Raw genomic sequence first — 14,787 nt, forward strand, 5'->3', positions numbered from 1 at the left:
AAATAAAAGTATTCATCCTGTTGAGATGATGACTGAAATTAAGAGAGCGATGTGAGGCTAACTGCCACCAAGATAACAAGAAACAGTGATGCCACTGAGTCTTCCTGACTCTCAGGACGTGGACTTGGGAACATAATTAAATTCCTCTTTTGGACTTTAACCATCTTCCATGAACGATGTCAGCCAGTGGCTGTGTCCCCTTGCACAGAGGCTCTCGGGTCTTGTCTCTCATCTGCCTTTGATTTACCCTGTTGGGTTTCTCCTTAACTGCTATGCAAACTCCAGAGAGCCTGTCTTCCCTTCCTTCAGGCAACTGCGATGGCATAGACCCATTAGGACTTTTCTTACCTTTCTCTTTAGCCAACAGGCCTTTCCAAGAAAGGTCTCCCGTGTCTTTAGACCTCCTGTCTCCAAACTGTTCTTTCTACTCTGAAGAGGCCTAGCTTCATCAGTCCCTGTCTTCCTTGTACAAATAAAGCACCAGAGGGGCCATTCCTGGTGGGAACTATCATGTGATTGCTGAAGAGCAAAGGGCTCCTAGGACACCAGTAATAAAACTTCACAGGGTTTCCTCCTCTCCTCTCTCTGACAGTGCCTTGTCCTTCCAGTACCTTATAGGAGTTGGAAGCACAGGGGGTGCATTTGGGGTCATCTTAGGCATGTGAATAAGATGGAGATGGAAGGATGTTAAGTGTTTAGGTTTGACAGTGAGAGAAAGACAATGCATGTAAGGTTTGTCAGGGCTGACAGTAGACAGCAGCATTACCAGGGTAGCCTTCTGTGTGTACTTGTCAATAACGGTATATTTGCTCAACCAAAAGTCCGCATTCATGACAAAGAACAAGCTAGTATGCACGACTCATTCACCTAACCACTAACCAGCTGGGAGAATGACCTTTTTTGAGTGGCTGAGTGAAATGTAAACCATTTACTAAGGGGTGTGGTGCTTGGAGAGGATTACCACATTGCTTCCTTATTTATACCCTGATTTTTCTACTGCTGACTTGTAGTTCTGTCAGGGAATGGGAGGCTGGGTTGTAGAACTGTGTACATGACATATGCCTCACGAAGAAGTCCTGCCCACGTGGCCCGGAACTGCAGTGCTCATAGGAGCATGATAGTCACACTGGGCACAACGTTTCCTGTGTACATTCTGTGCTCATCCTCTGACATATGTTTGAGCCTTGGGATGGTTCGCTGGCCACTCACCCAATTGTGAGAAAAGCCCATACATTTGCTTCTTATTTGGACGTGGGGGTGGCAAACCAACAGCTAAATCCAATTCTGTTTTCCTCAGTTTGCTCTGGGGGTGAGAGATGTTTTTTGAAACCCTGTCATTCAGTCGAAACGGATGGTCTGTATAGAAAGACATCGTCATCCTTGTGACCTTTGCTTTGTTCCTTTGTTACCGTCTCAGAGTAATTGCTGAAGTCTGTCATACATTTTATCAGGAAGGTAAATGCCTCTTCTTGATCTTTAAGGTATGTAGAGGTTGGTTCAGCCAGATGAATAAATTTTAAAACAAAATAATATCCGCCTAGGGTGATTTATAAATAAATATGAGGCAGCCATTGATTCCAAGTGTGAACCTTCTTTTTGATTGCTAGTTAAATCAGTCCAAATTTAAACACGTAAACTTCTTGATTCGTAGGGAGGCAAGACATCTGTATTTGGTTTGTTAAAACCTGCTGATGTCTCCAGAACTAAATTTGTTCATGTATAGGCCTCTGGGTAGCCATAGCTAAACGCAGAGATGTATAGGTTCTGCTCACCTTATTACCTGACTTCTAGCCCTGTACAGGTGTGCAGGAATAAATTAACATGCGCTCCTCCGACGAGCCACTGCATATATTAACAGCAGAGGTGAAGACGTGCCAGCATGCTACCTGCCTCCTGTTATCACCTTCTCATCAGAGCAGATCCATCTTTCCATCATTCTCTCCGTTTGGAAACTTAGAGAGAACTTTTATAGAGAGGGAGCTTTTCAATAAAGACCAGGCGATACCTCCAAGACACAAGCCACTTAGCACCAGTTCAAGGGAACTATTAGTATATGTGCCCTAATGTAATTAGCTGTCAAATAGTGTGTTAATCCTCAGAGGAGAGCCTCTTAATAGATAGCAGCTTCATTTTCCTGCATTGTGCCCAACCCAATCTCACTTCTCTGTTTTCAAAATTCTTTACGAAGTGGAGTTGTGTAGGTCCTCTGGCTTTTAAACCTTAAGAGATGTTTCCCCACGGCTCCTCCTCCGTTAGGTTTCACAATAGAGCCGGAAGATCAATAGGCCTTTTGTACTTATTTCCATTACTTTCCATCAAAAGCAAACAAACAAAGTAATCCCCCTCCTGAGTAATTGCTGGTTGTGCCCTCCTCAAGCAAAACTTTGGTAGTAAGATAAACTTCCGGTGTCATTCTTGTCCCTGGGGTTCTTTTTATACACTGGGAGAAGAGCAGTGAGCAAAACGGTCTCCTTGTATCATGGGGAGAGACTCTGTCAAGCCTAAAGTGAGCCTTGGATCTTCCTAATGACCTCCTGCTGGCCCAGCTGGATGCAAGACAAGCTCATTTAAACCTCTGCTGACCTTTCACTCCTCCAGAAGAACTGCAGCCTTCACTGCCACCATCTTCAGAGCCGTGTGCCACAGAGTCAGCACAGGGGCCAGCAAACGATTTCCCTTGCACGTGCAAAGAGGTATTTTCTAAATTCTGTAGAGTGAAGTTCCTATGAAATCTCCAGTGACTGAGCGGCTCCCACTACAAACAGAACGCTTCCAACAAGCCTTAATCCTTGCCCTTCCTAGAAAGGATCATGCCATTCTTCTTAACAGCATTGAAAATTCTGGCAAAATACCAAAGAAGGCACATCTTTAGTACCCAGGCAGTATGTTCATGACAAACTAACAGGACAACCAAAGGGTTGTTTCTCCTGCCTCCTGTTTCTGGGCCACCAAAACTAATAGGCTATGTTTTTATTCTTCTAATCTTTCTTTCTTACGAGAAATGTCACTTGAGATACTTGTTTCCACAGGCAGTCCTGATAGTAAGAAAGTGACATGAGACTGTGTCTATACATTAAAATTCTCAGGTAACCCTGGCAGGGTCCCTGCCCCTAAAGTAAAAAGCTTCTAGGAAGCATCTACTTTTAAGTATTGTTTGTTCCTTGTTTCCAAGGACAAGGAGAGATGTCGCTGCTGAATCTCACCTGGAGGCTGTCCTTCCTGTTTCCTAAGACCACTACTCAGACCACTCAGAAGAGATGATGGAATGTTTTCACCACAAGACTCTCAGGACCTTCAAAGTGACGAATATGGCAGTCTATGATAGAAGTTTGTACTTGCCAAGAAATTAGAGTGTTAAAATCTTAAAAGAAAGTGTAGTGACCTTGATTCTCGAGTGCCGAGACCTGTGCTCATGAGAAGCAGGCAAGCCAAGTCAGTGGAAGAGGGAACACCTTTCAGGAAAGGACGGTTCTTCTAAAGTCGTGTCACATAAGGCTACACTTTAGGAAAAAATACCTACGTTTTATGTCCTAACACAAACTGTTTGAATTAAAACGAGAGTTGTAAATTCCTGGTAAAAAGCTGTCAGGCTGACATGTTAGTGATCTTAACTCTAGTATTTTATGGAGTTTATTACTTCTTTTATTAACTAAGGGGGAAAATGTTACCCATTCCAATTTAATTCCTTTTCTTGCTTGCTCTAATTTTTACTTTACCCTGGGAGAGAGAGAGAGAGAGAGACAGAGACAGAGAAAGAGAGAGAGACAGAGAGAGAGAGAGAGAGAGAGAGAGAGAGAGAGAGAGAGAGAGAGAGAGAAAAGCCAAGTGATTCTATCCGAAGGTATGTAGGTTATAGCTTGTGCATAGACAAATCTGAAGGCTATCTGGCTACTGCGGGCCGTGTACGTGTTCTCACATAAGAGCACCGGTGCTACCCGTGTGTGTTTATATGTGGAAACGCACTTAAAGAGAGACGCAAATATGTCTTAGGACACGATAAATGAAGTTACTCCCATCGCGCTGATGGAACATAGGAAGGTTTTCTAGGTAAGACTGCAGAGACAGAGGTAAGAGCAGGCCCTGGGCAGGAAGGCTCTGAAGGCTGATGGCTGATTGGGGAAAGCTGCTCTAAGTCTGTCACTGAGGGGGCACTGGTGGGTCACTTTGCTCACTAGTAATTGTGTTTTACAGACTTCTAAAGCAATTGGCCCAGTCAGTCCCAATTCAATAAAAGTGGAGAGAGAGGGAGAGAGAGGGAGAGAGGGAGGGAGAGAGCACTTTTGTTCTATTTTTTACTTGAAATTATTTCATTCAGCAGTCTGTCTTTTTTATTACCAGGACTTGACATTAGCACTCCAAGCTATATTAGCATCCATTTCAACAGTTCAGTAATGGTATTAAAAAAACACTTAACTTCAACGGTGAATGGTTGTATGACAGAACCATAAAAAATCCACATTAAAAAAAAAAACTTATGTATTTGTCCCAGCAAATTATTTTTCACTTGTTTAACCACTTCAAAACTATGTTCTCATGACGAGTATTCAAAAACGCCATCTTTCCTCAGAGCGTGGACTGTGTAGCTCCGTGGGCCTTGGGGCTGGGTGTGGGGGAGGAAGAAGGAACCCCCTGGTGAGAGGGAAGGTAAAGCTGTTGTTTACCTGTAGTTAGATTACCTTCCATTCATCAGCAGAGATGGAATTGGCAACCTCAGAGCACCCAAGGTGGAATTCTTGGATCTCGGAGCCTGACTGGGATTTGATTTTGAAGCGAACACTCTCCAAACTTGGGAGCAGAGCCTAAGCACTTTGGCACTGTGGTGTGCTCATAAATGACTACATTAGGTTCTAAATTTTGATTAAACCTTCAGTAATTAATCAATGCTAGACACGAAGCAGTTGGCAAGGTCCAGAGCTGCGAACTGTTTAAGACATAAAACATTACGAAGTAATTAGAAATATGCTCCTTCAAGAGAAGGGTTGCCTTCAATAAAGACGTAAATGATAGGGCCCTGTTTATTGTGGATGTAGGCAGCCAGAGCAATATGATAAACTGCCGGAGACACACACATCAGTAATCATCCGCATTATTAGCACCATTAATCATAATTCCAAAAATATGACAGCGGCAGCCAACTTTTTGACCAATTTTGCTTCTGTCTGTTGGCCATTATAACTTCGCTAATAGACCGCAGAGCCCCTTTGCGTGGACGTTTGCATTGAGAATGGAAGGTTAATTATATTTGAGCTGCTGATTTCCTCTCTCCTTGGAAAAGGCTTAGCACTTTGACAATCCCAGGAGCTCAAGGTTGTTAAACCAGTAAAAGTACTTTATTGAAATTTTCTTTGTTGGTGAGGAATGAGATGTTTCAAATGAGATATAAGCGCCAGGCTGGGGCAGCGCTAATGTTTCTTGCTCCGAAGTGATCCTTGGACAGCAAGAACTTGGTGGTTCTTTAGACCGCTTCGCCTCCCTGCTTCTAGTCTGCCAGCAGGTAAAGAGTTCAGCCACGGACGGTGGGATGCCAGGAAACTCCACAAGATTAGCGGTAGTGTCAACCATCCCTGTAAGAAGAGCATGCTGGGAGTGGCTCGTGACAGTAGGAGCAGGAAGCAGCTCTTTACTAAAACAGTTTGCGGGTATGAAAAAGGTCACAAACATCATCTGGGTGTCTCTGCGAGTTAAAGTGTTTAGCATGATAGGTAAGCTACTAGTGGGTTAACTGAAGTCCTCCATGTGTCATCTGGCAGGCTTGCCCGCACGTGAACACATAGGAAGGTGAGATTCTACTCACCTGTGTTTTCAAGTTCATGACTTTCATTTTCCACACAAAGTTCTAGATAAAGCCAAGGTGAAGTGATATAGAGAGTCCTGCAAGATGCTGTCTCTTTACATGGGAACTTAGCCCTGGTGCCCTCTCTTAGGACCACGAAGTAACTGTTTGATTGATACAAAACATTTAAAAACCTTTCCTCCCAGAAATTATGTTCTTTTAAAATGATCTCAGAAAGAAATCAGTGTCCCATAGTTTACCGAGGGAAAAAAAAAAAAAAAGAAAGAAAACTTAACAATGGAAGACATATTTGAATGTGGAAAAAGCAGTTTATTCCTGTTATTGGTGGGAAAAAAAATCTTGTAAATCGTTTAAATCAGACAAAAGAATATGGAGCAGAAGATGTGAAGGTTGTTTCTCTTTTCCAGCCCTCCGTAGATATAAAACTTAAATTTACACCTCAGATTATGCTTAAAAGAGAAATTTCTTTCTCTTCCCCAACAATAACTCAATAACTGAACACCAGATGAGCTGCCTGGTTCAGAAATTTCCCATAGCTGTGAAAGCATAGCCTGTTCACAGTGTGACACTCCCCAGCACAGTGCAACAGGTACGACGGAATAAACAGCACCCTTAAAAAGCCTCCTCCTGTGAGGTACAACCCAGGCTGTCATTGGATATCAGTTCTCTACTTAACCTGAGCATGCAGCACACACAGTCTCTGTCTACCCATCTGCCCTCCCAAATGCCATCGCCGTGTTAACATTTTTATGCATTCCATAGCAATGACAAATTGTTTTCTAACTGTAGTGCCAAATTTAGTATGCAAAAGACATGTTTGCCTCTGCCAGCAAACCAATAATTCTCGCTAACATCTTCAGAGTTACAGCATTTATAAAGTCGCAAAGTGGAGTAAACAAACCATCTGTTTGGCTTTTCCATATATGTCATGCTTTCTTATTAGCATATTACGATTCATTTAGTAAACAAATTTGGTGATTTCGTTCATGTCAGAGTTAGATCGGAAGCCTGAAGATGATTAACATTCCCGGGACAAGCACATTAATACATTGCTTCCTCTGCAAAGTTAAATGGCTTCTCAAGAGAATCGCCCCTTGTTGACAAGATGAGACTGTCAATTTTGTTTGTCTGCCACGTTAGGGGCCATGAGGGGATGGCAGGCTCTGAGAGAGGGGAGTCGTGTAGGCAGCATAATTCACCGCGAATTGAGAAAAGAAGTCTAATTCTGATAAATGGTCGACCCCAATACATCCTACCTGTTATTACAACAGACGTGCCATATCTGTGCAGTAAATTAGTTAATCCCCTAAAGGGTTTGGTGGGAGCTTATCTTCAAGTGAATGATTTGAATGTAGAGGGAACTGCCTGCGTGACCAGTATGGTTGATTTGTTTTACATTGAAAAGGGTTGAAATAACTGAATTTCATATTTTGTTAATTTGCAAGAATTTGCCTAGTTCTTATTTCTTGCATCAAGTACCCATTTGTTTTGGGGTTTTTTGAGAATTACCCACTAGAATTTTACATTGAATTTCTTCCTCAGCTTAGGGGAAGATATTCAGACTGTCTGGAGAGAGCCTTTAGTGAAAATTCTGGAACAACTACAGTTTTGCTTGTTTTTTCAGAAAGGGGGTAGTGCTAAAATGTCACTTAACTCATTTAGGTGTGAGCACATGACTGATTAATAATTAATTAATTAATAATGCAGACACCTTGCAGTGAATGCAGTAGTCAGTGTCATAGCGGCCCAGCTAAGAAGTGAAGGAGAAGCAGGGCCCATCTTTTATTTCTGAGGATTTGAAGAGTGAGTTTGCATTTCTGTTTGGAAGTATTTCCCTAACTAACGCTGCATTCACATCAGGCACATGTACTTTAGTAGATTTTATTTTTTTTTAAAAATCCCCTTTTCTGCCTTCTCCCCTCTCCTCATGCACATAGACAGCTGACACTTCACGTCCAGCAGTTCTATATCCGTGAATTCAACCAACCACAGACAGAAAATGTTAAAGAAAATCATGACGGCCCCCAACAGCATTCAACACATAGGAACATTGTTTTCTAGTCACTATTTCCTATATGATATAGTACAACTATTTGTATAACACTTCTGTTATAAGGGAATCGTTAAGTACTATAGACATGACTTATATATAATGTAGGATGTGTGTGGTACCTGTGGAGATACGGTTAGCAGTTTATATAATGGACTTCTGGGAATCTGAATCACACCACACACACACACACACACACACACAGATACCACCTTCTGCGGACGTACCACTATGATCATTTTAGACAGTATTGAGGATATTTGGCATCTACTTGTGGTAAATGACAAAGTAGAGCAGCGGAGTAAACGCAAAAAGTAATAATAGTGAAGCCTTAATTCCATTTTAACCAAAGAATGGTGTAATATTAATTCACTAAGATCAGAATGCACGAAACTAATTAAGAATTAAGTATTGGACATTTTATATAACATAGTAGCTTGATTCGTGATTTTGTGAAATCATTTTCTGACTGGCTGTCTTACCTACTTTTCTATTGCTGTGATAAAATACTTGTCAAAAACCCTTAATGAAGCAAGGTTTTAGTTACCTCAAAGTTCAAGGAATAGTCAATCATAGTAGGAAAGTCAGGGCAGCAAAAGCCTGAGGCAGCTGCTCGCATTGCATTCAGTCAGGAAGCAGAAACAATAGATGCCTATGTTTAGCTTACTTTCTCCTTTCTATGCAGTACAGCCTAGGGAATGGAACCACCCACTGTAGGTGAACCTTCCCACTTCAGTTAACCTAATTAAGATAATCCCCACATACATGCTCAGAGGCCCATCTCTTAGGTGATCCTAGATCTCCCTAGATCTTAGGTTAACAAGTGGCAGTAACTATCACATGGCCTCCCTCTGATTTTTTTTAAACATGATCCATTTCTTAAAAATGAAAACTAACAACAAAACCACCCGTTCTTCCTCTGTATTGCAAAACCAAACTCAAACTCTGTTTTTGTTTCAATTTTTGCTTGTAAGACATTGCATTAGCTCACCTTGGGCATTTGAGCAAGAGGAGAAAATAAAAACAAAGCCCGGAGCACTTGCTTTCCCTGTCCTCAGGCTTCTTTGTTTACTTGGTGGCATTTGATGTATCTTCTGTGCTCTGAGATTGTACTGGTCAGGTTTCCTCCAAGAGACAGGAAGGTTCAGGGCATGACACTTTAGTCCAGTGACAGGACTTTCAATCACCATTCAAATAAGACAGAAGTGTAGGTTTTAATACCCTGCCCTGGATCTAAAACCTTGTCTCATTTTGATTTGTGTGTGTGAGAGTTTTGGCAGATTCGATGTTGAAGGCAGACATTCAGAGAATGTTTGTAACTCTGTGAGCCCAGGTTAGATGAGTGTTTTGAGCCTACATTATTTGAAGTGCCTTGAACTCTACTAGAGTCTCCACCTTTGCCGTGTCACCAATGCCATCACACAGACACAGGGGAAATGCTTCTGTCTCATGACTGTCGTCTGCACTGGGTTGGGGAGAACTTGTGCCAGACTTGCATGGACTGACTGGATACCACCCTTTTGTTCCCCCATGGGCTGGCTTACAACTCATCTGTATTCTCGAGAGTATGGGCTAAATTTTAGGCCAGTGTATGAATTCTTACCTTTGTGCTCATGAACTCTTTATCTCAGTCCTTTTTTTTTTTTTTGTATGTGTGAATAATCTCCTTCTTCATAGCTATATCACCTGCTTACTCATGATTTGTATATTCCTCATGTTCTTAGTCTATACCTTGACAGATTATTAGTGTTCTCTTCTGAAGGTAAGTGTTTGGAGCACTGGATTTCTTTCTTTCTCAAAAACAAGCATGTGTATATCCTTGGATAACTGGTCCTTGTGCTGGGGACTTCCTATTTACAGCACGCTGTGGCCTCCGCCCTGTCTTGGGCTTCTTTTCTCTCAGCATCTGACTGTGAGTAGTGAGTTCTTTCTGTCTTTCTTCCCTTCACCTCTTCAGTTTTGCTGATCCAATTAAACTTGTAATATTCTTCAAATTGCTATTAACCTCGGGTCTTTGAATCTCATGAGGACAGTATTTTTTATGACAGTCAGTGGTTTGAACTGACCGATTAGAGGTTCTGACAATAGGTCTTCCTTAGCTGCCTTCTATCCGTTCTGTAGAGGGAGAACTCTAACCTGAGGGACAGGACCAGTAGTGTCTGCTAAAGAACCTGGGTCAGCCCACTTTCCTGCTCTTGCTGTCCTCTTCCAAACCTAGCAACACCATGGCAGTCGGGGACTCCCAAGACCAAGGCATGGGGCTGAACCAGCAGGTTTCCCCCCAGCCCGTTCTCCTCACCCCTTTCCATGTGTTTTGCATATGGCATTTGGGAAGATTATTAAACAAAAATGAAATAGATTAAGAAATGAACGTGGAAGAATCAATTCTCTTGAACTGTGGTTGCATAATGGAAATCGACTGCCGTGAATGAACCCATGCACTGAAGTTATGAACGGCAGAGTTAATGCACTGCTATGAGTTCATCTTTATTATTACATTACACCTGAATCAATTGATAAAGTAGCTTTTTTTTTGTAAGCGAGGGATGGCACTTAATTGAATAAAAGTCAATGTAATTATATTAGCAGAGGCCAACAGTACTGCTGACAGCGGAAAAGGGACACTGTTGCACGGAGTGCCAGAGCTGGTCTTCACATTTCTGCACATCGTTTGGTTGACAGATATTGAGGGCTGGTACATCATCTAATTAGATTACAGGCCTCTTCTGCTGCATGTGAGGAATGAAGAGAAAAAAAAAAATCCCTTCCTGGTAACATATCAGTGGAGATGTGTAAATTCACAAGTCATCTTATGGCAGAGGCGTCCCTCTGGGTGATCAGTGTGCCCTCTTGTCAATGTTAATTTATTCTCTCCTATTCGGTCTGTCTTGATGTAACGTTTGTGTGTCTGGCTGCTGTTTTCTCAGCAGCGAACCTAGGAGGCAGTAACTGCGGATGTGAGAGAAACAGCACAGAGGTCTAGGCTACAGTCAAATGTGTGCTTAGGAAACTAAGAAAGGGTGGGTGTTGCAAGTAATGAGTGACAGTAGGGGTTCATGAGCTGCTTGCAGTTGGCAGATTGCTTTATCAATAGAGGAGTGACACACTTTAACTATTTCCACGTTCCTTCCTTCTTGTTAAACCCTAGTGGTGTGTGTCTCCCCCACATGTCATTGTAACAACTTCACAGTAGGCATTTTCTGCACTCTGCTTAGCAGCCTACACTTGAGTCACCTGACACCAGGGACAAGTGGCGGGGGACAGGGGCGGGGGTGGTGTTGGGGGGAGAGAGGGTGAGTGTCAGAACAGGACCGTTGTGGCAATGTCTGTTTATCTACATTCATACATCCACACACTGCATGCATCTGTTTGGAACTCATTTATAGATGGTGCTGATACTGTGAATTTGATTTTAGCTAATTTGATTTATGGTTTTTGGAATATTCAGGTGATCTGAAAATCAAGACAACATACAGATGATCACTTATGACAGAAAATAATTTTGTGATCAGACGATTTAAATCCCTATTTTTATTGTTTAAGTTTTTAAAAACCGGATGTCTAGAATGTGAATTTGTTTTCTCTCTCTCTTTCTCCCTCTTTCTCTCTCTCTCTTTCTCTCTCTGTCTCTCATTCTTGCTTTCTTTTGTGATCGATTTAGCAAAAGATTAGAAAGCTGATCTTATTGTCACAAGGTAAGCTCAGCCTTCCCGAGTGCAGTGCGGAGAGGGCTGCTCCCTCTACCTCCCTCAACCCAGAGTGCTGATTGTCTTGTGGGGAAAGTTGGGAAGCCTCTCTCTCCTTTCTTGTCCCTGAGGCACATACCTCTCACACTTCTCTAGGAAAGTTAGCTATGCTCGATCCCAATTGAAGTGACTTTCCATTATGAGTAGGAGGTCTCATAAACTTAATGCCGGCCATTTAGGTCGTTACTGCTATCACAATTAACTTCTCTAAGATGCCCAGCTCCCATTGCTGGGAAGTTTTACTTCTTGTTTCTATGTCACTTTATTTTTTGGAGGGTAGCTTTCAATTTAGGGACTTGGCAAACGTCTGAGAGTTTGCAGGTGGAGAGAGGTATATGCCCAAGGGCTTTAAAAGTCAATGGGGGTTGTAAATACAAAGGCAACGTTTTCAGATAAACAGTGACCTGGGCTTTTCAAGTGAGGTCCCATAGATGCTCTGGGAATGAGTCTTCCCCCTTTTAAACACAAGCAAAGCTTTCCGTGAGGTTTTGCTTGTCAAAGCAGGGGTTCTGTTTGTCAAATAAAGGGAATATATGTCATTGTGCTTGATTTTTTTTTTAACTCACTGTGCATTAATTTTATCCTTTTGGAATTTTATGGGGGAGGTAGGGGGTATATATTTTAGAAAATAATTTGTCAGCTTACGTTTTAAAGAATTAAACCTTGAAGTAGGATTATTTTATGAAGACGGTTCAATACTAAAATGTATTTAAAAGTAACTTTTGAAAACAAAAATACATGTATTTTGCTATTAGATTTGCCTGGGATTCCAAACAGGTTTGAGAAAGGATCTCTTAACTATTTGAAACCACTAATTTGCTAAGACTTTTTTTTTTTAACTTTAAGTATGAAATAGAGGAGAGTGAGGACAAGATTTTTTTTAAGTGAAACCTAAATTATGTAGACCATTTACTATTTGAAAATGCTAATTTTTTTACACAGTATTCACTACACCAGAAACGGTTTATTTGCTGTTATTTTCCAATTTTAAGTACATTTAGACAAGGAGAGAATTTCCATTCTTTTACCTTGGTTCATGTTTATTCTCCTGCGCTTATTAAGTATATAAGCTGCCTTGTACGCGGTCCTCTGTGGCTGACGCACTAACGGAACAGCCATTGAGAAAAGAGTGCCAGGGTTTGCATTCATCCTGCGCTTGAAGAGCTTATTCATAAAAATTACGTTAATGGAAAGCCCTCCTCCTGCACCTCCCACCTGCACTCACTCCCAGTTCCCGAGGATGGAGGGATGCTTGCTTTTCTAACTGTAATTAGGAATGAGCGTGCTTATTTGGCGCTTAATGAAAGTTGAATCAATTTTAAAATGCTCTCCTTTTTCTCCCCTCCCCACCCCCGTGCACCCCCCCTTCCCTCTTGTTTTCCTAGACACAGTGCCAACATAAACCTGCATCGTAAACTGTTGACCAAAGAACTCGATGACATGGGCCTGGACTCATCGCAGCCCTCCCTTAGCAAGGACCTCCGGGATGAATTTTTGATGAAGATCTATGGTACCCAGCACCCTCTGGGGCTCGATGTCAGGGAAGATGCCTCCCTCTCCTGCAGGGACGGAAGACCCCACCTGAATGGGTATGGGAGGGGCATGGCAGAGGACTACATGGTCCTTGACCTGAGCACCACCTCCAGCCTCCAGTCCAGCAGCAGTATCCATTCCTCCAGAGAATCCGATGCAGGCAGCGACGAGGGGATTCTTCTTGACGACATTGATGGGGCGAGTGACAGTGGGGAGTCCGCTCACAAGGCTGAGGCCCCCACCCTCCCCGGCAGCCTCGGGGCCGAAGTTTCAGGATCTCTGATGTTCAGCAGTTTGTCTGGGAGCAATGGTGGGATCATGTGCAACATTTGCCACAAAATGTACAGCAACAAGGGGACCCTGCGGGTCCACTACAAAACTGTGCATTTGCGAGAGATGCACAAGTGCAAAGTCCCCGGCTGTAACATGATGTTCTCCTCTGTGCGAAGCCGAAACAGGCACAGTCAGAACCCTAATCTCCACAAAAACATTCCCTTCACTTCAATAGATTAGTCCCAGAGCGGACTCTCCAATGCCAGCTCTCACCAGATGGCCTACATGTTTGAACTGCCATAGCCAGTGTGTGCTTCCATAGCGGGGCACATGTGTGTGTACATGCGTATGCCTCTGTGTCTACACTTGTGCACACACATTTTCTTTTCTTTAGATAAAAATGATAAATACTAGGTGCTTTTGAATTTTTTTTTCTTTTTCCTTTATAGTTTTGGGAGAGGGTGGATCTTTTGCTTGGGGTAAAAACAGAGTGTCCCTTTCAGTACACACACACACACACACACACACACACACCACACAAAGCGTGCAACTAACCCCAATTTTGATAGAATAATTCTTGGTCTTCTCCAAAGAGACATTTTGTTGTACCTATGACTGTTGCCTGCAAAAAAAAAAAATAATAATAATAAAGAAAGAAAGAAATAAAAGGGGAAAAAAGAGAAAAGAAACAAAAAGGAACTTCTTATAGTTGTCTTTTGTGAACTTTAAGGTTTTGAGAGAATCTTTAATTAAAGCATGGCAGATTCACCTGTACATATTTAGCCTCAAGAGGCCAACGATGTAAAACAATTGTATTGATGGTTGTTAAACTCTTCTTTAATTTTGGCAGTTACATCCAGATGTTAGATATGCAGGAAATAAATAGTTTGCTGGCTAGTTCTATTCATTTCTGTTAGCATCGATGCACATTTTCTTTAAAAAAAACAAAAAAACAAAAAACAAAACATGGTCTTGTTTTTTCCTACCTGTTAGATATAGTGATAAAGATGTGCTAGCATGCTTCACAGCACAGATCTGATTTTTTAAAATGTCCTGTACTAGTACATAAATCCAGTCATGCACTTTGTTGACACACTACAAGGGGATGCGTAAGATCCATGCTTCTTTTTACCCGTAAACTATCGCCATACTTCAATGAGCATCTTTCTTTTAAAAACAACCCACTCGAATCAAAAATGGTCTGGTCAGTAAAGGGCACAAATGCCGAACAAAGTACTAGTGTTAACACAAAACTGCCAACTTTGCACAAGTTTTCAGAAAAGAAAATACAATTAGTCACTCAACATAACCTCATGCCAACTTCTTGGCCACCAGAAAACCGCACGCACACGCACACACGGTGATTCTTTTGAGTGCCGAATGTTATTAGA

At 42.1% G+C, this 14,787-nt stretch overlaps 1 protein-coding gene across 2 annotated transcripts in view; it reads left to right on the forward strand.

Moving 5' to 3' along the window:
• Bnc2 (basonuclin 2) overlaps positions 1-14,331 on the forward strand; it is a 328,627-nt gene extending 314,296 nt beyond the window's left edge. The window contains exon 7 of one of the 2 annotated variants that reach the window (XM_032889467.1): positions 12,976-14,331. In XM_032889467.1, the coding sequence (XP_032745358.1) occupies positions 12,976-13,636 (661 nt within the window). In that variant the 3' untranslated portion in view covers positions 13,637-14,331. The remainder of the gene's footprint in view (positions 1-12,975) is intronic. The other variant, XM_032889470.1, reaches the window with a different exon arrangement.
• Positions 14,332-14,787: the final 456 nt, after the last annotated feature.

The sequence above is a fragment of the Rattus rattus genome, chromosome 1 (assembly GCF_011064425.1).
Source record: "Rattus rattus isolate New Zealand chromosome 1, Rrattus_CSIRO_v1, whole genome shotgun sequence".
Classification (NCBI taxonomy): Eukaryota; Metazoa; Chordata; class Mammalia; order Rodentia; family Muridae; genus Rattus; species Rattus rattus.